The sequence below is a fragment of the Rissa tridactyla genome, chromosome 21 (genome assembly GCF_028500815.1).
Source record: "Rissa tridactyla isolate bRisTri1 chromosome 21, bRisTri1.patW.cur.20221130, whole genome shotgun sequence".
Taxonomy (NCBI): domain Eukaryota; kingdom Metazoa; phylum Chordata; class Aves; order Charadriiformes; family Laridae; genus Rissa; species Rissa tridactyla.
In genome coordinates this window covers 5125264-5151730 of record NC_071486.1, presented here as the reverse complement: position 1 = coordinate 5151730, position 26467 = coordinate 5125264, and the positions used below count along the sequence as shown (strand labels likewise).

The 26467-nt window shown below is 42.4% G+C and overlaps 1 protein-coding gene across 7 annotated transcripts in view; it reads right to left on the bottom strand.

Moving 5' to 3' along the window:
* SRGAP2 (SLIT-ROBO Rho GTPase activating protein 2) overlaps positions 1–26467 on the bottom strand; it is a 113945-nt gene that overhangs the window by 54211 nt on the left and 33267 nt on the right. For all 7 annotated transcript variants that reach the window (XM_054181266.1, XM_054181270.1, XM_054181272.1 and 4 more), the window contains exons 3-4: positions 21985–22177; positions 12456–12618 (exon numbers count right to left, since the gene is read on the bottom strand). In XM_054181266.1, the coding sequence (XP_054037241.1) occupies positions 12456–12618; positions 21985–22177 (356 nt within the window). The remainder of the gene's footprint in view (positions 1–12455; positions 12619–21984; positions 22178–26467) is intronic.

The following is a 26467-nucleotide window of genomic DNA, read 5'->3' as shown; positions in this document are numbered from 1 at the left end:
TACAGTTATTGAAAGGGCCTAAAGCCGATGAAGTTGCAGTCAGACCCAAACAGATGTTTCCCTTCTTTGCTGCTGAAGGCTCCAAGAAGTGATGTCCCAAGTGTTATCCTGTTCACCCCAACAGGCTGCTGAAATGATTTTAACTTACTGCTTCAAACCTGTGAAGTGGCACACATTATCACGCTCAACCATCCCTTTGAAATTCCAGGTAAATTCGTACCCATTCTGGTGGGGAGCTGGTTATCATCCCCGCCTTGTAGCAAGCAGAGGCGATTTCCACGTATTATAAAAATACCAGAGCTGGTGGGTTCAGAGCATTATACAATGCACCCTTTAAGGAGGAAAAAAAGGAAGAGGAGGTAAAATAGGAGAGATCAATCATCCACTCTTTGTAAAGCCAAATATTGTGCCAAGAACACAACTGAGGGGAAAGCTCCCTCAAAAACCCCAAACTTACGGATAATGGGCAATTATTTTTTACACAAAGTGTGGTGCAGCCCAGCACAGGGGGAAGAGGCCTTTGAGTCAACCTTGTAAGCTGGGTACCAAATAGGGGGAAATAGGGGTGGGGAGAGATGTACAAAACAGAGCTGCCTCTGTCAGCCACCAGACAAAAGGTGTCTCTTGGTCTGGTGGAAGGGAAAGAATTGTACCAGCGGCTCTGGAGAGTGCAGGGAAGAGCTACGGGGACGAGGTTTATCCCCAAGGTTTTTACTGGAACATCTCCCCAGGGGCCAGAGAGGCAGGAGCAGACAGACACGCTGGGATCTGTGACCTTGTCAAAACCAAAAAAAAACAGCCACACACACAATATCCAGAGGGAAAGGACTGATCCATCTCCAAGTGACATCCACTAACCATGTCCCTGCTTGGGCCGCACGGGAGCCAGCCAGCTTCAGCAGCTTGGCTCCTATCAAATGTCTACCCAGAAAAAAAATCACAAGAGTCACTAGCGTTTAACGACCAAAATCTCAGAAATGCAGTCTTAGCCTTTGCAGTTCAATCTTTAGTGTTTTCAAACCTCTGTCTGTAATTTCATAGCTCTAATCATTCTGAAGTGCAGGAAAGAGATAAAGCACACCGAATTCCACTTTTTCTGAGGTTTTATTAATAAAAGACATCCAGGTAAGTAATTGGAGAAGCCAAGGAATAGAGCAGATGTCTTGTCTCTCTAACATTTCTATTCACAAAAAAACAGGCAGGCTTAAACACTCATAATCTAAGAACTATGTTTTCTCCCCATTATCCCACTAATTTGAAAATGCAAATGCTTCTACTGCTACATGTAACAAGAATAACTTCATTCAGTTTCTAGATTTTACTCATTCACTACCTACTAAGGCAGTGTTTGCCTGAGCAAGCCTTCGTGCTCTGCATGGTAGAAGTATATAATATCTTCTGGGTCAAGCAAATTTGATAGGTTCAAGATTATTTATTCCTACAAAGTTCAGGAAAGGAAAAATAAAAAGAGGTAATGCAGACAAACCCACATTAAAGCAGCATTTCTGCCTAAGAAGTCAAGAAAAAAAAATACATACTGATAAATTAAAAAGCAAAACGAAAAATATTATATAATTTAATTTTAAGTAATCTTTTTTTTTTTATTATTGTCCAGTTCAGCAGTGCTCAGACTTTATTGCGTTTCTGAGGTGATAAAGGTTTTATTATGGACTGTTCATGTCTGCTGTGACCCATTCAGACCAGCCTGGCATCACGCCGTTGGCAGCGCCACGGGACATACAAGCGGGACCATCCCAGGTCAGGTCCTTGGCATTTTCATACGCTCCAGGCGCACGTTCCAAACCTGCTCCCCAGGAGGCCAGATGTGCTACTGGAAAAACAAGAGTCTGACACAAACGCTGACAAAGGGGAGCATCCTGGTTTTATTTTGAGGAGTCTTTAATTTAAAGAAAGGAAAAAAGCTGGTGATTCCCCACCTCTAAGAGAGTTTGCAGAAACAAGATCTACGGTTTTTCCGTCTCTGAAAGCAGAAAAAAAGCCGGAGCTGCTGCTCATCACTGCAGTGAGATGGGTCGCCAAAGACTTTATGACTGCGTTTTTCTGAACATTGGAGATGATAAATGAAAGTGACTGGCTGGGTCTGTTTTAAATGCCCTGAGCACTGAACTTTTCACACAGAAGGAGCTTTTCAGCCGCACGCTTCACTGTGCCGCTTAAACGGCCTGCACTGGACCAATCATCTGCCTTCCACCCGGCTCCTTTCAGCCCATTTGCTTATTTCTTGCATAAAATTGCTCATTCGCTGTACAAACTGCTGAAGCATCAATTATGCGAAATAGATTAAAATGAATATTTTAATGCATATTCAGGTTGAAGAAGAAAAGAAGAAGTGTAAGTGCCAAATTGTCAAATCACAAAACTCTTTGTGCTTCCAAATGAGCTCTCAAGAAAGAAACTGCCAGACTGCTGGACTGGAAAAAACCTTACATTAAGATTAAGGTAAGATAGATCACAGGTGTCACGAAAACAAGAGCTGTGCAATGAACACTGTTAATTTAATGCTGCTCTCCATACTGATTCCACCAAAATAAAAGGGTTTAGGAGAAAAAAAACTGAGCTAGTTGACCTTGATAAATGAAAATATCTTGGAGGAAGCAGAACGGTTAGCTTGGGAAAGTCAAAAGAACATGCCCTAGACATTAGCAAAAAAAGTTGCTGCTCAAGTGCCGTAGAGGGTGGTGGACTTGACACACAAAGAGAACTTTTCTGAGGTCCCACAGGGTTCAAAGTGCATCCAGATTAAAGGCTTCTGATCTTAACCATTGCCATACAGGCATAAGAGATTTGAAGATCATGCTAGAACGCAGCGTGGAATTGCAAATAAAACACATGCCAAGGCAAAACAACAACAGTCTCTGCAGTTGCAAAAGTCTCCAGGTACCAATTTCTATTTCAACATCGAATTCTATATTATGTTTTTCAAAAGCTAACAGTGTTTAGAATGCTTCATTTTGTAAACAATCTTCCAGGAAAAAGCAATAAGTAAAAGCAAATCTGATAAATTTTATTATTATCTATTCCTGGCTGTACCTGTCGCTGCTTAACAAGCCTGAGGAAGGGCTTGTGCAACAAAATCTTATCTAATTGGCTCCGATAATAAACTGTGTGCATGTGGGGAGGGGGTGTCGCCACAAACCTTTTCTGCTTCTTACCCCATCAGGGCTAAACGCTTGTCCTCTTGATCTGGGAGATTATCTAGTTGGACACACATCATTAATGCTCGTGGAAGCTGGCATGGCGCGGGAGCCCACCGCAGGCCGGAGGCTGGGGACAGAGAGAGCAGGGCTCCAGCACCACCTCACCTGCGCTGCGATGATAAACACAGCCTGCCTCTCCTCTGCAAATCAGGAAAATTAGCAACAGCACCCAAGAGAACAAGAAAGTTACTCCAGCAGGGTGACAAGAGTAATTGCCCAGAAGCGCTAACTTGCAACCTCAGTATTTTGCTCACAAGCTGCCTTTCTCAAGCCTTTTCTTCAGCCTAAAACAAGAAAGGAAAAGCTGCCCCAAGCGTGCGTGCACATGCACACACATACACGCTCACACATGCACACATACCCCTTTGTTACACCAGGGTGTACACGCACCATGTGCAGAGCTGTAGGTTGCTGCCACCCCTCGCTGGAACATAAATTCCCAGCACGGCGTGCCAGCTTCTCAACGGCCTCTTTGTTCCAGCCCTCCTCCCCTCCACCTCCCCTCTAATTTAATCAAGATGTTTTTGGGATCTACTGCAGCACTCACTTGGCTGTTCCGCATTCCACCAAACATTAACGACTTCAGCTTCAAAATATTTAGGGGGGATAATAAATATGAGAGCAAAGGAATGCTGTCAACATTTTATGCCCCGGATCTCAAGCTTCAGCAACGTAGTTCCAAATCTGATAGAAAGATGGTTCGGCTTCAAAACAAACATACCGTGAAGTTCACGAGATGCTTTCCCTATAAACTCAACAACAGCAGGGAAGCACTCAGACACCATTGGTGGGTGAATGCGTAACACACTGAGATAAGAGATTTTTATCTAATACGATGCCTAAAATTATGTCAGCCAGTGACAGGGCTGGAACTGGAACCCAATCTGCTGATTCTGAAGATCGCTCTCTAACGAGACCATTTCTCTACATTTTAGAAAAAGGAATAATTAAATATACATAGGTGGAAAACAAACATTAAATGTTCTAACATTTTTTGAACCGCCAGTGGGAGTTGGGAGGCAAGCGGATTGAGTTCTTGCTGGGACCAGTGAGGAAATTTGCAGAAGCACAAGATCCTTTTTATTCCTGTCTAAATCAAGGTGACAATACAGCATTAGTTAACATCTAATTATGCATTAGTTAACATCTACTTACAAAGTTTGTTAAAGAGGAGGCTTGCCAGGTAGAATTCTCCAAGATCATACATGCAGCACTTAAATAGAACTCGCTAATTAAAGTTTAAAATTCTTTACAGGTAGATTCTTGATAATGTTCTTTTTTTCTTTTTTCTTCTTTTTAACAGGCCTGCCTTTAACTCATTTGCATCCAGTAGCAAATACGATTTATCACCTTCATGTTCTCATCTAAACAATCAACTACCTTTCAACTTTTATGGAAAGAGTGCTCAGCCATTATCGCATGGTCCCACAGAACAGGAATTCTGTAAAGACGACTTTTAAAGCTTCAAACTCCACAGAATTTAAATAAAAGCTAGGAAAACAAAAGCTATGCCATACAGTATACATGCATATTTTGGGTGATAGATCATCAGTTTCCAGTTAATGATCCATTATGCATTGGTCAGTCCTATTTAAATTACAGTTGTATTTTCTAGTTTTCTCCACCATTTTGCTAGTGATTTGTTTTACCACTATGTCAGTAATAAGGAATTTTCCTCAGTACAGCGGAATACTGTACTCTGAAAAGCCATTCCTACATGAAACCACGTCACACCGCTGCCTCCCATACTGGGCCTAAACGAGTTGCTTCCAAAACAACCCCCGCTCCCTTTTTCCCCTTTTTATTTTTTTGCAGAATTCTGTGCTGATCCTATTGAATCTTGGCCTTCAGGCCCTCAATCACAACAAACCGAGCAATTTTATGGCTGAGAGCATTCATTCTTGTTGTGAAGCCACCTACATTTGCCCTCATTGAACGAGCCACATGTGAAACAGACTTCCGAAGGTGGCAAGACCTACCAGCAAGCGGCGAAGTCCTGTAAAATACTGGAAGTAATGTTCTGCAGTTCTGCTCACGGTTTTAATGCTCTGCACCACAGCTTTGTGCCACCGACTTTCAACAATACCCTTTTTCAAACTGCCGTGATATATCTCTAGGAAAAAACGACTGGAGGGATCAGAGTCAGCTGAGTGACCTGAGTGTAAAAGTGCCATTACCTTATTCCTGGCTGACCTGAATTCGCACGGCAGCAACATAAAGGCGAGTGTACTGGGGTGGTGAAAGACAACATCAGCATGCAGGAAATTAGAAACAAAATGTAATAACAATGGACTACTTTCACACATTCAATAGGGCCAAATGCAGTGTATTCCTTGCCCAATCCATAGGCAGAAGTGACATTTTTAGCCTGTAACATATGCAGTAAAATTCCTCCAGCTGTAGCCTTCAGTGTTCAGTACCTCACCCTGGGCAACAGGCTCTGATCCCGTCATTGCATCTGAGCGCGTACAAGGTGTTAGCAGCGTAACAGAAACCATCCACTCCAGTTAGAGGCGGCGGGTATCACCTCTCTAACTCAGATTTCTGTACTGCTAACGCAGATAAGAGCGCCAAACAAATTATTTCACTCCTCCTCTCTTCCCCTGTGCCACTTGTCCTAAAATTAAGCAGGTAGGAAAACCAGGAGATTTCGTTTCCCCAATGAGAAATCAGAAAGTATCATTTCACAATGGGCCTCTGTGTCCTTTAACTTTTGGGAAAACAGTAAGAAATCAGCATTACTATTTCCTAAGGCACCGGTAGACGCAGTGGGTAAGGATGCAAGTGTGAGAGCAGGGAGACGGCGTGTACTTACCAATTCTGCACCTCTGTAACAGTTTTAATTATGGCATTTATATATTTACGTGTTTACACTGTTATATATTTTTATATTTTTTATATACATATTTTTAGAAGTGCCCAGCCTTTGGCCAGTGCATTTCTTTCATGTGTGTGGCTTTTCCATGTGTGGTGTGTTTTAAGATTTTTCATATTCTGGTACCAATGCAGCAATGAGACACACTGCAGCTGTAAAGTAGGTCATCTTAAGCACAGACCCCTTAAGAGAATTAATAATTCTTCTTCCTTGATTACTGCAAGGCTTTTAACCAACTCATTGTGGATTTTTCATTTCACATCAAACACTGAGCAGTGTACCAGTAGATAAACTGCTTTTTTCCATGATCAAAGGTATTAAACAGGAAGCAAATTTCAAATCCTCTGGTTTGTTTTCTTCATTCCTTCTTACAGGGTTTTCTCCCCGTAAGTATCATATGTGAACTTGATACAATAATAAAGGAAAGGAATGCTACGTTCTCGAAGCGAGATCTGTAGGGCAACCAGCCCTCCCTGTCCCCCCACTGCCTGACACCGAGGACACGTCCAGCCCAGCAAGGCAGAGAGCAGGGCAGGAGAGGGTCGGGGCTCCGAGCACCTCCAGTGAGCTCCAGTTAACGCCGCTGCAAGGAGCCCTGAGGTAAAAACAGAGCAGAAGATGCATGTTATAAACACAGTAGGACCACTGCTGCACGGAAGGCACACGTAACAGCACGGCAGGCAGATGCTGAGAAGGTACCTGGCTCCGTTTAGAGGCAGAGCTCTAGAAAGCAGCCGGTAACAGCCACTGCCTGTCCTGAGGCCCCTCTAGACAAGGGAACTTACGCACAGGCAGAATAAATCTGCCTTTCTGCCTATCAACACTTTCCAATCGCTTCACAATTTTGTTATGTAAAAAAATGTCAAATTGAAAAAAAATAAATCAGTTTGTTCAGAAACTACTCAAACTGACTGATGCTTCTACAGTCCATTGTTTTAAAAAAATTATGTTGTTGGGGTTTTTTTTCTTAAATTTGAACACGACTATCAGTCTGCTTCTAGGGAAATCTCAAAGAGACAACACAGAAAGAATGATTAAAGGTACCAAATTAAAGAGACTGCTTCTCAAAAGCCTATACCTGTATAAATAATACCAAGGGAACCCACTAAAAAGATACGTCCGTAGGCAAGAAAACCTGATAACCACGCGAGGAACAGAAAGGTTGTACCATGCAGCAAAATCAAGGGCCACATTAAAACAACAGGGTGATGGGGGGACAGAGTGAAAAGGGAGAAGAGGGGAAATCAAAACAGTAACCAGCTCAAGTAGAAGAATATTTTAAATACATATATATAAATATAAAAGAAAAGACTCAAGTTGAAGGAGGATAAGCAGGGAGAAATCAAAGGAGTGCTCTCCACAAAATTAGATGGAGGAATGAAGAGGAGCAGGCATGGGAACAGGCATTAACATCAAAGCAGGACAGTCCTCCAGGAGAGGGAGAGGTGACCAGAATAGCAACGCCGGGTGGCACACGGGCTTTAAACTTCAACCTTGTACAAGACCCAGGGCTAAATCATTAACTGCTGGACAAATGAGAAAATATTACCTCTGTCCCAAGGTGTAACAATTTGTTATCAGGACAATTCCACCGGTTCCCCCCCAGTTTTATTTGCGAGAGAGAGAGAGGTTATTTATTTCACCATTTATCTTCCTTTTCTTTTGTCGTCGTGCAGAATTGCACTGACACCGTTCCTGGGGCCAGGGCACCGCTGAAGCTGAACACCAGATCCCCATCAACGGGGATCCATCTGTGAGACTGCTATAGCAGCAAGCCCCTTATTGACAACATCTTTTACTGAAACATAAAAGTATTTCCTCAGGAGAAACTAAAACAAAAGGCTCAGAAAGAGTCCAGTGCTCAAAGAATACCTACACCTTAGGTCGCACATTTCCAATAAGATATAAAACCCCGTTTGGTGCAAGCAGTCCAGCGCTCAGACACGTAAAGGATTTGCAGGGAGAGCTATCCAAGGAAGTAAACAAATCCAAGCGGCAGGGAGAAACGGGGCTGACACACACTGTACATCCAGCACCACTTCAGTGCTGGCTTTGGCAGTAAATGCGGCTTCTCTTATCAGCACAGATACCTTTGAAGTGGCTGGCAAGCTCCCAGCTAACAAACAAATAAGACCCTCCACATCGTAACAGAGCCCTGGAGAAGGACACGAACAGGAAAACTGCATGAGGCAAAGCCACAGACCATGCAGGCTTCCCATGACACTGCAAATCCAAACACCACAAACATAAACCCTCTGCAAACCCATGTGCGATGCAGGCACCACCGCTTCAATTTCCGAAGTTCACTGATTTCAGGACTGACCCATCCCAGCTCCACCATCACACTGCTGTGCCCTTCGGATAACCGGTGCGAGGGGTCCAAGGGTGAACACAGGAGAACGTGGTGGAGAAACCTCAGGCAGAGACAGTGGCTGTAGAGCCAAGCCCCACATTGCCACCAACACCGATGCTCTGCTGGATGGGGTTTGCCCGCCTGGGGCTCGGCGCTGCTCCGGCTGCAGCACACCAGCTCCCGCCACTTCCCTCCGCATCTCACTGTGCTTCCTTCCCAGCGCAGACCTTATCACATCCACCCAGGCCCTTCGTTGCCTTGAGGCTGGATTAGGGCTGCACGCTGTACTTCTATCTCTCTCCTTTGAAAAAGCTCACCACTTCAGACAGTGCAAGATACAGCAGCTCAAGAATTCAGCAACAAAAGCGATCTTAAGTGCATCCTTTTCACCTTCTCTGCTCACCTGCTCAATCCCAGCAGGATACAAAGCTCTGATTCAAGAAAGCCTTACGTTATAAACGGCCCAAGAAAAGGATCTCATGCCTCAGGATTTTATTTCCACTGCCCTCAGCAATCAAGGATCTCTGTATCGCTATCCTCTCCATATTTCATACCATTATTTACAACCCAGTGAGTAGTTCCTAAATGTAAGTTACTAGAGCACCTGCAAGGCAGCCAGACACACATATAACTTTTTTAGAAGGTATTTTCCAAACAGAAGTGTAAAAGATAATGTTCCTTAGACTTTCAAATAATGAAGCGTCCTTATCTTTAATGCAGATTCCCCACGTAGCATGAGACAAGGACAGAGAACTCCCAAACCAGCAGCAAGATTGGCAGCACCATTCCAACAGCTACAATTTCTATTGGAAAACAGTAAAAAGCAAAACACCTGTGTTAAGCCAAACCTGAGTGCCCCGACAGCATCGCAGCTCAGGCTCTTCCTCCTGCAGGCTGCATTTCATCAAACTGCAGGGCATTTTAGCTTGGCTACACTGCATGCGTTAGACCAGACAGGAGATAGTGTAGAATCAGTGAACAGGCTGGAATGACCACACGGCACAAGAGAGGCAGGAAACTCCGGTCTCCAAAGTCATACAGCCAGTTATTTCACTGACGTAGCTCAGTTAATTAGATCTGTGTTGAAGCTACATAAATTTGCCGAGATGCAGCACCGCACTAATTCAGCTCTGCCATTCAGAGCTCATTCACATTTGGTTTCTGATTGGGACCTCCGAATTTGCCTTCCACAGCTTCATGGAAACTTTGCAGCATGGCACCGTGGCATTATTTTCCATGTAGCTCGTGTATAAACTACATCTGCTAAGAAGCACTCAGTTTTCTGAGCTATCACATACCATGGTAGCTCTTCTCCATTAAAAAAAATGAGAAAGGATGTCTCAAAAGTTTAAAAAAGAATGGGAGAAATTAAGGGGAGAGGGAGGAGAATATTCTTCTAGATTTTCTCATCAATCGGACTAATTTCCCTTTGGACTAGCATGGTTTTAACTTCTGGTTAGAGGCACAAAAATATAGGCCACCGCTAAATATCTCACCGAGTCACCTAATTATTCCCCTTCAATACAGATACCGATCAGAAAGGCATCCCGGCTTTGGCAGGGACTTGCTGAGCAGCCCTGGATAAGTGACTCCATCCACTGGTCCCTGGTTTTTCATCCAGGAAAAGGTACCATTTGCCTGCTTATGGTCCAGAGCTATTCTGAAGATTGATTGTATATTGGGATATACAGCGTACTACAAGCATGCTACACAGGGGTTTTATAAATGGGCACCATTTTTTTTTTTAATCCCTGGAATATAAAGCTGCTTTGCAATATTTTAACCACACACCACAGCTGTTTTCTAGCCTACAGTAGCTTTTGTGCCAATTCACACTGCTTCTTGCTGCTCAGGAAGGTAAGAGATTCTAGAGAAAAACCACAAGGAGCGGCAGATCCAAGTTCAGCCAAATTTCTCTATTTATCAGCTGCTATCTTATTCAACTACGTGACACTAGATAAGACAGGATGCAATTTTTGTTTTTAACCACCCAGCACAAGTGGAATAGTAATCTAATACCTGCTTTGGCCTTCAGCCAATTTGGTATGCCTGGCAAACAGTCAGACAACAAATAGTTGGAATTTAGTAACAAGTGCCTTTTGTTTGCGCAAGTTAATACGGAGTTTGCATTTGGTCTGTGAGAAAGAAACCAGAGGGGGGGTATTTTTTTATGGTCCGTTTTTTATTTGTTTTTATTCAAGTCCTACTGCCCAAAATAAAACAGGGCAAACCCATGCTTACACAAGAGGCTGAAAATTAAGATGCTCGTTTCCAGCCAAACTGGGATAATATCAGTTTCCATCTACTACTTTGCCGAGGCTTTTTCTCAGCTACTTTCCTCAAGCACAGCCCTTGTTGAAATTCAGTGGGGAGATTACTTATCCTTTGGAAGGATTAGAGGAATTGAAGAGTAACTGCCATTGAATAATCCCATGTAAGTATCTAATCAACCATAATGTAATTACCAGAAAGTTTTAAAAGGTCAAAAAGGCCTTAGTGTGACATTACTTGAAAAAGAGAAGGTTCCTTCTCTGCTTGGGCAATGTCTCAAAAAAAGAAGTAGAAGAGAAACAGAGTGTAACACTTGAATATATTTCTCATACTCCATTACTAGCCATTAAAAACTCAAGGAATACACAGAGGACAAGGAACACAACAGTGCACTTGCACTTATTTTCATTCTCTTATAGGAATCAGTCACCACCACACGCAAATACCTGCTGTAAAAGAGCAAACGCATCCTGCTCTCCAGGTAACACACAAGACGCTGCTCCTTCAAGTGCATCTTGACACGAAATACCACACACAATATTTAGCACTGTTCATTTTCTAGCAGTCTAAATGGACTGCATTGTATAGACTCTCTTTATCAGTTAAAGCAATGTAGTGGTGTTAAGAAATACCTGAACACTATTCCTCAAGACATTTCAAAAGACTGTCAAGACCAGAGTGAAAAGCCAAGGAGGCCTCCTATTACTGCTGACTGCTCCTAAAGAGATTTTAATTTTAAAGTCACACACTACTCACATAACTCTCTCTTAATGTAACAACTGAAGGCAAAAAGACAGACATGAAAGTACGCCAGTATTTTTTATCAAAAGTGTTCCTCTCCCCTTTCTCTCTCGGAGGCAATGTGATTTAGGATGAGGCTCCACAAAAGTATTCTTTAGAAAGCTTGAGTCCTTCTGCAACTGCCGTCTCTAGGTCTTGCAAGAGTAGAAATAACTCTGCAAGATCACAATAAATTGCAAGGGGGTGGGGAGTGGGGGAAGAGAAATCGCTTTCAAAGTTCAAATTGCAATGTTTTTAATATGTTAACTAGCAGATGTTACAGCCATTGACAAACCTCTGAAGAGATGAGGCATTACCATTTAATAGGTGTTACGAAGCTTCCATATTGTGTTTCTTCAACTGGAAGAACAGATTCCTAATAGGAAAATACCCTCCCACACTGTCCCACCTTTTTTTTCCAGGTGGAAATCAAGGGGAGAGAAAGGGGACAAGGCTAACAAAAGAGACCTCAGCTGCATTTTTCTCCCTTTTGCAGACAAGGACAATACATCCTTTTATTATCTGGCATGGTAGGAATTCTCCTTAATTTTTCTTTTAACAGTAGTTTCTCCTCTACGGTGGATATAAATCTGTCTTTGGAGACTTGTTCTTCGTTATATTCAGAGTTGAAGATCTGGAGGGTTTCTGATTATTTAATAAAAGTTTAAAAGTGCATACAAAACTGCAAGCAGGTGAAGAGGAAAAAAAAACCTATGGCCTAAATTTAGACCAATGAATCTCAACTAATTGCTTTCAGGAAAATTGTAAAGTACTAGAACAAGAAAGTAACTAGAGAAACTAGAGCTAAGTCAAGCACAGCTATACATAAAGAGGAAAAAAAAACCTCAACATGTGTTAACCACAGTCAATAATAAATCAATCCACCAGAAGTAATAGCTAAAACTTTGTATTTCAAAAGGTCCAAACAAAAGAGACATGCGTTCTAGCATTCCGTTACCTTCTTGAACAGGCGCCCCGAATCCTCGCTGACCTGGACAAAGCGTGGGATGATGTTGTTGAGATAGATGTCACTGAGCGTGGTGTGATCCCTGCTTTCCCGCTTCACCTGATTTAGCAGGAGATTCCAGCAATTGACTGGCGATAGCACATTCTGATCCTTCCTAGAAAGGACACAAAATAGAAACAAGAATTGGATAGGACTACCTGAAGCGGACAAAATGATTCTGTTCACGATGTTCTGTATCTATAAATGCTAGAAACCCAGTACAGTACATGTGGTTCTGCCGAGGGAGAGGAGAGCAGAGAAAGGCTCTAAAATTGCTATTGTACGTACAGAAAATATGCCCTCGATTACACACACACCACATGGCCATGGGCTTTTGTCCCCCAACAAGCAGATCAGGCAAGTGCAAGCTACAGTATGCCAAACGTAGGCTCTAATTTTTTCTTTTGAATCCAAGAATTTGTGCATAAATTGCAGTGCCTGAGGGAGAGTGATGGCTCCAGTCTCTGACAATAGGTTTCACAGTGCCCTCTCAGGCAGTTGCGACTTAACCACAATAGAAAGATTTCAAGCATCCAGTTAGCTAAATAGCATCTGCATAGGAAACAAAATGTTATGTTTCATGTACAAACACAATTATGTGCAAACATCTATCTCTGTCCTGTGCAAAAGAGAAAGCACCATTCATACAACAAGATTTATTTCCTCATCTTTGAACTTTCTTCACCTTATTACGGCTGATTCACTTTGCACCCTGCAAATAAGCAATACACAGGGCAAAAGGGGAGATGAGAGGAACCTCCGTTTCTTTGGATCAACATGTCACCTACTGAAAGGAGTAAGTCATTTCCTAAGGCACCGTTTCATAGTAGATGAAAGGAGGACATTAGCAGTGATTTTGCATGGTCCCGCAGCAGCGTTTGGAACTGGCAGACCCAGGTGAGTCTTAACTACAACATTTACTTCCCTCTGTTTGCCATTTGTTTACAGTACAATAATATTTATTTAGAAAAGAGACAGTCAAATCCTTGGTGGAAAGCCAAAGCTGCTCTTGATTACTGTATGCAATTGTATCAGATTTCTTTCCTCTTAAAAGAAATGCAGTTTAATTTCCATTGAAAAAGGGAATATTCTGCACTTAAAAGGCCAGCAATCTCTGCTGCAAGAGATGTCTGACATTGTGAAAATTAAGCCATGGCAGACTTTCATTACCCTACTTGACATCAGCAGTTGGATTTGTAGTGCAGTATGGATAATTTTAGATAAAGAAGAATAGTTTCATAACAGCTGATCTTGATGCTTTGTTTCTTTTCCTTAAAAAAAAGAAAAGCTCAGGAAATGACTGCAGCTTGTGATCTGGACTGCTTCGAGGTTTGGAGCATGCGTGTATAGTGGGAGGTGCTATATAAAGGTATATAAAAAGGATTCTGGGCTTTTGGTTCTCCTGGTGTTTTGAGTAAAAAAAAAAAAGAAAAAAGAAAATAAAGTGTGAGAAGGCATAGATTTTATTTAGAGACAATATTTTCTCTTGTATTCTTGCATCCTGTATTGCAGATACTGCTGACGCGCAAAACCAGATGGAACGATCAAAATGCAGAACTGTACAAGGTTGAAACTGCCAGATGTTAAGCTATATAAATCAAATAGTTGCCCCCCGATCTGCAATCAGTGTTTGCAGCATACCATTTGTTTTGTTAATATGCCAGCGAGCTAATTTGTAACTGCGAGACCCGGCTAATAGAATTGTGAATCTACGGGTATGACGAGGCTGCAGCCAGCCCTCGAATGGCACCCGCGCAGGTAAAGAGCTGTACGCTCTGCCTCCTGCTGAAACGGAGATAAAAACTGCCACCACGAGAGAAGGTAATATACACATTAAGGTGGGTTTTTTTTATTTAGGTGAGACAAGAAAAAACACACAGCTTTCTTCCACTAAAGAGAGGGCAGGAGGAGGAAAGGCATCTCCAGAAAGAGCTCCTCCAAGGAGCAGCGCAGGGTCGGAGGTGTACACACCATCTCTACCAACAGACAGGTAGAAGATGGGAAGCAAATTAACTAAGATAGTATTATGGATGGTTGTAAAGAGAATTTTTATGAAGAACGGTATTAAAAGATGTTGAAAGTTGGTCGGTTTGCTCCTTTACCCCAATGATATCAAAGTACTTTACACACTGACTTAGTATTTGCTCTCTAAAGCTGGATTCACTTGCTACAGCAAGAGAAAATTTAACAACTAGCACAAAAAGTTTGGGGATGAAACTTAGGAACAAGAAGCTCAGACTCTCCACCAGCTGATCTTGTTCTAGCTGTTTGAAATCCTGCCTCAAAACCCTTAACAGCCTGTTGGTACTTCATCACTTTGCTGCTTCACTCCTTTCCTAAGACCAGTGCAGCCACAGATCTCCTCTGGGCAGTCAGAAGTCATCCAGCTAGCATTCGTCTGCACAAACTGCCAACCCAAAAACACCCAGCTGTTCTCATCCTTAGTATCTCCCATCACATTCTCCATCTCATTATGAATTTTTGCTACCTACTCCACCAGAAGCACCTGGCTGATCACAGATGCCCCCAGCGAGGCTCAGTCCAACCCCACCTTGAGCAGCTTGGAAGAGCTGTGAGCAAGGACCAAGAATTATGACTGCAGACAAGAATACACGGAAGGGAATAGAGAGCAGCACGGTAGGAGTGCCATGCTTTCCAAAGAAAACTGAAGCACCAAATGGGAACCAGAAGAGATGCAATAGTTAACTGGACAATTCCCAGCTGTCCAGGCTGCCCTACCACAACACCCGAAGCTATTCTAAGGCAGCACATAGCAGGAATACCAAGAGCCCATGAAAAGGATGGTGAGTAAAATTGCTGGTGTCTAATGGCGCCAGATGGGTTGTTGACACACTCCGTGTGGTTAGACATGAAAGGCCATTCCTGCAGGAAAAAAATAATCGCAATCCCACATGCTTCCAATCCGCGACCGGGATTGTCACCTTCGGGTCTGTGCAGCGAGTGCCGCACCCTGAGCTCAACCTCATGCAACCACAGCCCTGCACACTGCAAGATTTTTTTCCTTTAAATTCCTTTAATTTCTTGGTGTCTGTTGGTTTCGCTAACCCCTTCAGTACCTTGGTAAAATCATCTGTCTTGCTTTTGTACAGGTTCAGTGCTTTCACAGCAAGGTTTTTTACAGGACGCGAGGCAAAATCTCTCCTTCCTTATTTTCTTCTGACAATTTTTCTAGCACTGGCAGAACACAGATAAAGGCAGGTCTTAAGACAGAAATGAAACAGAAAAGGAAAGAGGCAGTTACTTGCTGCAGACCTTCCCAGTAGCCTTTAAAACTACACACACATTAACTGTTAAAGCACCTCTAAAAACACAGTATTTTCTGGGGTGGAACATGGCAACAGTTTTCACAACACAGAGCAGAAGTTATACAACTGTTTACAACAGACCCTTTTCTATCATAACCACAAGCAGATGGCAGAGAAGCAAATTGCTATTTTCATTAACCATTTCAATTCTCAAAGGAGCTGGCAAATATACTCTGCTTCCAGTTTCATGTCACCACAGAGGAGGGATGAAAAAAGGAAGAAAAACAGCAATAGGGACCACTGGGTATAATCAAGAGTGAGCTCAATTTCCACAGATCCTGCAGAATGACCGGAGTCACTATTCACCCTTAAGAAGTAAAATTGATGAGATCAACCCAAAACTTTAGGACCTGGATATGAACCTTCCCAAAGAGCTGGCGATTTCACATTCACAATAGCTGTTTGACTCAAACTTCCTGCACAAGGAGAGGAGGAGGAGGACGAGGAAGATGCCAAGATCCAGGTTTATTTCAAGCACAATTTATATTCATTTAAAGATTGCGTGATGATAGTGAATCTGGAGAGTTTATTTAGGCTAGCCTAAATTACACCAGATCACAGCAATCAAGGGTGTTTGGGAGCAGGAAGAGGAAGTTGTGCACAGATTTTTTAAGGAACCACAAAGTATGAAGCTCTGTGGTTTCTCGGGTGTTATCTTGATCGGGTCCTGTGCAACTTCCACTTCAAAGGTTTCAGTCGATCTCAAAAGATCATAAGGGAAGATTGAGTCCCAAGTATCTGAAATGTTTTAATTAAATTACTCATTCATACAAGGAACTCTCAGACAGTCCAAGATTTATCTGCTTCGAGGCAAGCAGGAGAGAGCGACAAAGGCCAGCAACACTTAGTTGGGCATTGCAAGGTAACCCCGTTCAGAGCAACAGCAGAAAAATTACCTTAAAAAAACCCCCTCCTCCCCCACCAACTGGATTAAACACAATAAAAAAAAACCCCACCAAAACAGAAAGCCAACCCCACACCCACAAACCAGGAATAGGAATATTGGGTTTCCATAAGGAGCAGAAGATGAAGGAATGAGTCAAATGAGAATGAAAATATTACTAAATAGGAAGAGAGAAACATTTAAATTAATATAGGCATGTCACATCATCCATGTGAACAGATGACTTCTCTGATCTTCCTTCCCTTCAAACTGAGGTTTTTAAAGCAAGTCTCCTGGTGGTACACAACAACAACAAAAAAAAAGAAAAAAAAGAGAAGTTTCCCGTCCCACCTCCCTGCTCCCCCAAAATAATCAGGATCTGTTTGCTAGAGGTGTGCAACAGCCACTTCCAGTACTAGTACCTCCTGAATAGTGCTCTGGATCCTGATTTATTTCCCACTCTGTAGAGTACCCTGCGTACTGCTGCTCCCAAACCGCCAGCGACCTGCCAGCCCAGCTCACCTGAACTGCCTGCTGAAATTAGGTACAACGTGAAGGGAGAGATGAAAGAGTTATTTTCAGATCTGTGCAACTGTCAAACTGTCAGAGCTAGACCAAGTGTTAGAGCAGAGGTAATTGTTTCTGTATATACTTTTTCAAACCTGTCTGAATTTTTCCCTCTGCAGTGTGCTCTGTAAGAGTAGCTACAATCATACCAACCAACGCAGTGCGATACTGGGATCACTGATATGATGAAAAACAGCACAAAGATCCTTCCTGGGGTTGTACATCAATTTTTGATGGTCTTGTATTCCCAGCTCTTCGGGTTCACTGAGGTCTCTGAATAAATGAACGCGTCATACTTAGAAAAACCTTCCAAATGTTGTTATTTGAAAAAAACTCAGAAAAAAAAACACATTCAGAACTCAGCTCCATCAAAAAGAATCACAGGTCAAAATATTTATCAATTAAAATTAAATAACAATAACAACAACGTAACCGAAGTCCATGTGACCCAAATGCTTTTGTTGATACCTCCCTCACAGCCTGCATCATCTCTCCTTTAAAGAAATCATTTCACTTTAAAGAAAATTAAAGTTGAATTGCAACATTTGATTTCCCCTTAAAGTGTTCCTGACACAGCTCAGTGTTAACTGTAAATTTTGAGAATTACAAGCATGGACATACACGCTGCTCCCTGCCCTTCTCTTCCAAAAGATTCCAGTTATGAACATCTGTTGTTTACAAGTGCTCAGCCTGAAGGTTGCCAGACTTATTCTGCATCTTCTACTTCAAGGCAAAGGCTGCCAGAAAGCCATCTGAATTTCATGCTGGGATATCCTGGACATTCAGCTCTCCAGCTGACAATTGCTATTCAGTATCCTCCTTCCAAAGATTATTCTGACATGGCCTTAAAATAGCATTGTCTTTTCATTTTTTTCTTCCCTTTTTTTTTTCCTTTTTTTTTTTTTTCCTCTTTTTTATTTTCTCCAATTTCTCCCTTGAAAGGAATCACTCAAGTTTGCCACGGCTTTCAATATTGTTAACTGATTATTTGAATAGGCAGATGCCTTTAGAACAAAATCATATGAAATAAGAGAACTGAAGTCTGGAGTTCAAGGCCCCAGGGTTTCGGGGCAGCGGGACAGAGCCTTCCCCCGAGGATGGGGGTCAGACCCACACCCAGCGCTGCTGCCTGCAGGGACCCCAAGACGCAGCATCAAAGGCAGACACCTGCTGAGATCGGTGCTCAGATTTAACTGCTACACAAGAGACCTTTCATTAGGCAGATCTTTAAGGAGTGATGACGACACCAAACTTGTGACCTACAAGCTCTTGTAACAACAGGAGTTGTAAGATTTCAGCTGTGAAATGCATTTTTTTTCCTCCAGTCCTTACATCTTGCGCAAGGATATTTACTAACAGGTACTGAAGAAGCCTTGCCAAATATATATGGTTTTTATGACTATTCTCCTTAATAGTCTGTTCTAATTGAAAAAACATTTTTAAAAGAGAATAGACAAAGCGAGGTCTAACAGCCATGGTAGAGTAGTTAAAAGCAAGTAAAACCTGGGATATATCCAACTGTCATCAACTCGTATGTCACCTTGGCTAAACCAATCTGTTCCCCGTCTTCGAAGATATAAAATGAGAATAACATACACCTACTCCTGCAAATCATTTTAAGGTGCTCCAGTAAAGCTACCTTCAAACCATGCAATGTGCAAGCACCCTTTAAGCCCATCACTGACTATACAGTTTGCTGTCAAGACCCAAGCACCTACGTTTCAAAACCCATAAGAAAAATGTAGCCACCCGATCAGCTTATCCTCTGGTGCAGCCACATCTAAGAAAAATAAACCCCATGCAATGCATTTGTTAGAAACCCAACACAAGCCCGCACCTCGCACTGCCCTTTCCTGTAAGCGTGTGCTTTTACCAGCTCGGAGATGGATGGTGGAAGAAGCCACACAATCCAATTTCAAGGGTCAGACTGAAGCCTCCTGCCCTTAAGAGCATTCCCTTAAATGAACACATTGGTAGCAACTTGGCAATGACATAATAGCTATTGAGTATGAAAGCACATGCAAATTACAGGGTTACTGCCTGACAGATTTCCTCCTTGACAGTGTGTTATGAGATCTAAAACCGGCAAGTGACATGGTAAGCAGTCACTGAATGATATGGTACCTTCCGACATAATTATCACGTTATCGAAAGAACATGCTATTACTGTATATTTATAGGGTCACAGCCAGGCAATTACAGAGTAGCCACCCGCCTGTGCGCATCTCGTAGTCATGTAATACCAGGCTCCTCAGGAGGAAAGATCTGATACTTGGCTTTGATCAAATGGTCTTTTGGGGGCTTCCAAATGGGATTACAGCTTCAGCATCTACAGAAAAGACACCAGCGAAGTTACTCGTCGCTATTCAGACAGAGCAGTGTTGGGGATAGGTAATTATAATTGGAATTGCTTCCTTACTGATCCCCTGTGGTATTCTGACACATTTCTGACTGTTACAGCCAGCAGGCAGAAATGACCAAACCAGCAATAGATGGAGCTACCCAGACAGACAGCTTTACCGCTGTGCGCTCTGACAAATATTGCCCACAGACCCAGCAGCCTCCTAGTTATTTTTTCCCTTATTTCTACTCTTGACCAAATTAATAACTTGCACATTTGTGACTCAAGCCTTGCAGGGGTAACATATTCCAAGAACAAGATGCTTTTCTGCCAGGAGGTACCTGCTGCTAATGGCAGCGCAATCAGGAGCCCAAGCAGCGTTACCCCTCTCTGCAAAGCAGTCAAATGGATGCTCAGTAACGGGCTTTGGAATATTCATCCAATGCCCTGAACTTGACCAGAAACGCATGGACATTTAATTCAGAAATTCAAGCGAACGTTTTATGAGCTTATGAAATTTCTCCACATCCAACTTTATAAAGCCTACCTAAATTACAAACAGCTCAAAAAACAGGGGCATGGCTCAGTGAGGAAAATACATTAGAACAAACAAACAAAAAATTTAAAGAACCTGCAGTATGAGAGCCAGCATATTTAATTCACATGAAGCATGACACATGTAGGATTCTGCTCAACTATGGTAAAAACTTCCACATTAAAAATTCAATGTAAATCTCAAAATAGGAAGTAAGCTATATACACCTTTCCTACCACTGAAAGCTGAATACAAAAGTGTTTCTGATGTTTCATATCATGTAATACAAAGGAAAACACTTCAATTTTCATGAAGAATAACAAAATAAACAGAAAAAGACCAGTCACAATACAGAAGAAAATTATAGTTTGAGACATTGTTTCTTTAGTGCCATCTTAAAGGCGAGTGCAGAATATGTGTAACTTATAGTTACAAGAACACTTTCACTATAAAGGAAAAGAAAAAAAATACTTAAGACAATTATAGCTCTATAAATACAGAGAGTAACTCTTCTCCAACCTGTCAAATGGCTATGCTTGGGAGCTGCGCTTTCCCGACAATGTAGCACAATGCGCGTTTATAAATGAGGATTAAAGTAAATGACATCAAAGCTGTACAGAAAGGAAACTAAAATGGTGCCTGCTTAATGGCTTTCACAAAAAGAGCTTCTAGTGGAAAGGGAAAGCTGATACATCCCCACATCCTCCAAACACAGCAACAACAGAGAAACAAAAACACGGATAACGGCCAGCCCCAAACAATACTAAAAGTGACGCTGCACTTTGGGCGGAGGCAGACCCAGATGGATCCTCTCAGACCGATCTGTCCAAAGCCGAAATGATTCAGCCCCCAAGGCTGCTTTTGCTCCATGTTTTCCCAGCTGCTGTCCTGACAACAAAACCTGAGAAGTTCGTGTGCTGCCCAGACCAGCTACAGCAGCCCCGTGGCCCTGGCTTTGCGCTGGCCACCTCCTCACCGCACTGATGCCTCCGTGCCATGCAGCTGGCACCAGCCCCTTCGTCACCCCCAGGTCCTCTCCTACACCCCTTCCTGGGAAAAGCCCCTGGGTCCCTTCCTCCAGGCACGAGGCAGCAATAAATCTGAAGGATTTAAATCCATGAAACCACGTTCTATACACGTTAGTCATCCCAACTCAAACAGTTAAACAGGGAACAACCAAAGCAGTACGGTCAGACCTACCTGTAAATAATGTTTCAAGCAGGTGCGATGATTGTCTGTAAGGACATCTTTAAATTTTAATTGAGTCCCACCAGCTTAGCATCTAGGGATTCCCCTTCCCAAACGGCACAGCTCTATTTGGAAGTACTATTGGCCACATTCCTCTACTGTTTAGAAATGATAGTAGCAGAGATACAACACTCTTAAATCCTACACCGAGTATGCGCAGGACATTGAAAACAGAGTGCTGCAATGGCAATTCACAGCATATAACAGATTAGAACAGTTACTCTTAAAAAAAAAAGCCACTGACACTGAAGGAAATCTTGGCTATGTCCATCAAATCTGGTGTACAGCTTTGTCCACCTTCCCAAAAAAATTACTCCTTTTAGACATGCCAATTTTTACCATTCTACCCTCTATTGACAACACATGACCTACCAGGAATTACTGAAATGAAGCCAGCAACCAGGCTATGTAGAGACATAAAATGGGTTCTGTGTTTAACACAAACTTAGGAAACATTTTATTCTGACATTCACAACAGCGGTGGTACCTACAGTCACTGTATCAGCTCTCTTTTTGCATTCCTACCCTTGCAACCACATCTACAGGGAAAAAAGGGCAAAAACAAAAGGCAAATACTCTACTTGAATTGCTGGTCTTTGGTGCTCCTAGTTTTAGCCAGGAATCTCTCAGCCAACTTCTCCAAATTCCTTGAGTAATCCATCTCAATCTCTGCCTTCTTGCGGAAGAAATCCTGCAAGTCCTGCAGTAACTGGACCCGAAGCTCACACTGTTGGTCAAGGCATTTCAGCTGCTCTACCAATTGGGCACGGATCTCTGTAACAAATAAAAGCACTAAAGATTAAACAAAATCCCATTAGAGGAAACACCATAAAAATTCTCCAGTAAAATATAGTTAAAAATATGGTCCCTCATTAGTCATATGTTAGCAAAGCTCCATTATGATTAACTATATCCACAGACAGAAGACGATTGCGATTGCATCTCGGATGCACCGGTCACAGGAAAGCCATCCAATAACCTGCACTCCGGTGTGCAGATGTACAAGCAAAGCTTTACTGCTGCAGAGTGCATCAATTACAAGTGTCAAGTGCATTTTTGGCATCAAGAAGAGGTGGTCACTGCCTAAAAATGTACTGAATCTCAATCTGGAAACAGGACTGAATGCTGCAATACCCCACGTCAGCTCAGAAAATCACTTCAGGGAATTTCTATCAAATTCCTTTGCAGACTACTCTTGATGCAGAAACAAGACGTTGCGCATACTGGGGCACTCCCCAAAGGCACCAATTTTGGATTATTCAGTTAGTTACTGAGTCTCCAGCTGTGGCGCTCTCATTATAACCCAAGCCATCAAAACAGATAAAGACACCCCTTTGGAGAGCCAACATGAGAGCAGTTCCCCTTAGGGAATTACCTCCAGGAAGACTAGTTTTCTTTTTAAAATATCTGCAAGTAACATATCAAAGTCTAAAGGACCCATAAAGCACACAAATATAGGTGTTAATGTTATTATTATGCATAATTATTACTGAAGATATCTATTTTTATTAACACAGTATTTTACATACAGTTTTCAAACATTTTACAAATATGAAAACTTCTCGCATTAGCCCTGTAAGCCAGGGTGTTCTCCTCCTTATCTTACTAATTCTGAATTTGAGGGACAGAATAGTGAAATGTCTTGCTCACAGTCAAACAGGGCAAGAAAACATAGCAGAAGCGTGTCAGTCTCTTAGTCTAAAGATGCAGAAATATTCAGTGATGCAGGCAGTAGAGGTTATTTGGCTTTTATACAGGCAATAAACTCAACATGAAAACAATAAAATACATATTTTCATCTAAAGGTTTGTCAGCACTCAAACTTTAGAGATGCCTGCTATTGACAGACGGTTAGTGTTGCTCTTTCCAAAGGTTTTCAGAGATGTGTTGTTCCAAGCTGAATTCAGAATCAGCAATAAAATAAGGAACATTCAGGTCTTCGGCATGCAGAGCTTTGTTTCTATCTCTGCATTGTAACTGCAGGCACCCACAACATGGTCACCACAACTGAAGATGGGCAAGTATCATTTTCCAAATGCAATTTTTTTAATCAGCTACTTCATTGCTAATTCCTGAGATACGCAATACTAGAGGCCAGCTTGGCCTCCTCTGTATGCTTGTCCCTTTGCCCAGAAAAAGCATACCATCTGGACTTCCGAGCGCTTTACTCTTGCCATGCACTATGAGCATCGGTTGCCTTGAATTGTGCTTACATCTCCAGGAACAAACTGTTTCAGGGGGTCCAGGATTTGCAATGAAGAAAGCATGCATCCTTACTTTAGGGACTCCAAGGCATGTGTATACAAATGCAGCTCTTAGTTAGGCTTGCCAAAAAAACCCCAAATAAATCTGAAAAAATATGGAGCTTTCAAGCTTGAAGATGACCTTGTGTAGCACTTTAATTTGGCAGTACCACTTCTCTGAGACTGTAGTACCCAGGGGCTTCTGTAGCTTTCACTGTGAGGAGAAAATACAGGCAGCAAGGTCGTAACACAGAATGAAATGGAGTAGTCAAACCTGCGATGTGTGGGCAAAGCTGGTCAAGTTTGTTTTTTTTCTCAGGAGAGAATTTTAGGAAACGGAAAACTTCTGCGTCTTCATCAGGAAATACAACTACAAGCAAATACACAGGCCAAACACACATACTTCTTTAATCAAACCCACTTCAGCATGCCTGTTTCCCCGGGAAGCCCCATTCCACATCCCACTCCAGCCCAGGACGGGTACAGCAGGATGGGTGCAGCCCAGCACCCTACGCTCCTCCAGCAGAGCACGGGGAGGCATGAGCAACGCCAGGTAAAACCTGCCTATTGCATTTCTTGCAAGTTTGTGAGATTGATTTCTTTGTTGTTTGCTTGGTTCCAATTAGCAAAAGTATCTCAGAGTTTGCAGGGGCTGGGAGGGGCACAGGGAGAGAACAAAGAGCACGTTAGATCTGCTAGTACTTATTTAAAAATTTGCTGCTTGATGCTCAACATATGCTATGAAGATATATACACACACACATATCTTCTCCATTCAGCTCGATCCCCAATTACAAAACTACTAATGGATTTGCAAAACTCTGTATGAGTGTCAAGTTCAGTCCCATGCAATGCAAGCAAGACATCCCCATTCTACCCGTGGCTTTGTCATTAAGACTTTCATAAAGAAAAGCAGGTGAGGTAGATAGACGATAATAGCACTGAAGTGTGCAGTAACGTACTGTTTCCTCGCTGCAATGAATCAAGCTGCCCAGTCCTTAACCCAACACTCATCTGCAGGTCTGACATTCAAGAAAGAACATCCTTCAAGGCAAGAATTAGTAGAAAGCTCTTCCTCCCTTTGTGTCTTCTCCTCCACCCTTTCCTCAACAAAAGGGATGGTCCCAACATAGGAACAACTCTATGACCTTTTCAGAAGGCACTGGGCAAAGACACTAATTTTAATAAGCTGCGGCTTAGTTCCTAGACCCACGAAAAGGTATCACACAAAGAAAATACTTGAGCAGATCTGGGATCTTCTGCTAAGCAGATAAAGAACGAGGCACAGAATTCAAATGCTGCAAATACCTTCCTTGTATATGATGTATTTGTGCATTTAGGGCTTGATCAAATGCACAGCGTTATTTCTCAGAAAATGTCAGCTACGCTATTAGCATGGATGAACAGAGGGCACCACATTTAAAAAGGATTGGGACAGGAATAGAAAATAGCAGATACAGCTCAGATAAGTAATGGCTGGCCACCTCCCCTTCCCTGTGCTACAACTGATGGATCTTTTACCAGGGCAACAACTCGGCAAACTCTGACGTTCTTTGTCAGTCACATTCTTGATTGAGAAACTAGCTCCAGGAGAAAAAGCAGAAATACAAAGGACCACTTCCAAAAACCTCATAGTTCTCAAAGACTAGAAGATCAGCAGAGCACGTACACAAAATTACAATGAAGCTCAAGCTCTTGGTTCTCAAGGTGGGACACTTCACACACAGCTCTCCTGCTAAACAGCAGCAAGAACTAGTAACCTTCTCCTTTAGTAAGAAATGTAATATCAGCACTTTTTCTTTATAAATAAACTCAGTGTTTTTGAGGGGAGCAGTGACAGCTGATCGGGCTGCCCGGAGGGGAACAATAAGCTATTCAGCTCCAGCTTATCCAGTCTGTGGCGCTGGGCTGGAGAAGGGCAACCTTGCTCATCTTTCAAAAACACACCACACAGTACTTTGCCACAAAATAAAATCAAGAATGCAGGAATTTCCTGAGGCTTTCTAGAGTATAAAGTGTCTGCTTGTTTTCCCATTGCTTACACAAGCAAAAGATATTTTTTTTTTTAACTTACTCAGAGAACGTACCACGGCAGAGTCAGAGGCTGCGTGCTCTAACCCGCGCGCCACTGTATTATGCAGGACCTTTTTATGTCTGCAGTCACAACAACCACTTCAGTTTTGAATTCACTGCTTTCGCATCTTTTAATTTACACAGGTTATTAGGTTAACAGCCACTTTAAACACCAAAAAGCCTTCCACCTCCTTTCCTTTTCTAAAACTTGTAGACCTCAGCGATCCCACCCACTGTGACCATTCAAGACAAGGAACAGCATCCTGAAGACTCTGCGCCCGCTGCCAATGCTTCAAGTGCCTGAAGGTGATTGAGCACGTTTAATTCAAGGTCAGGATGCCTGTAGTAGAATTAGGATTAAATACCGGGTATTCTTATTCTCACGCTAAGCCTTGCCCTGTATTGCAGAATCCTTTCTATTGTATTTCAAGCTCACGTGGATGATAACTACATAATTAAAATGTCCCTGGTAGCAATAGAAAAGTTTTCCATCCATTTATAACAAACCATTTACTCACTTCCATCACCAGGTCATAAAGTCACCTAGGTCACAGAAGGACAAAGTATCATATAATGCTAGACAGTTGCATAATTTTACTTTTATCCTTTTTGCAACTACCTTTTCAACATTCCCTGTAGCACTCGGCAGGCATGTCTAGTTTTTAATGAATTCAAAGGGTAAGGAAGGATCTTCAACCTTCTGTATTTTAGTCACATTTGTCATTGTCAACATTTATAATCCATTTGA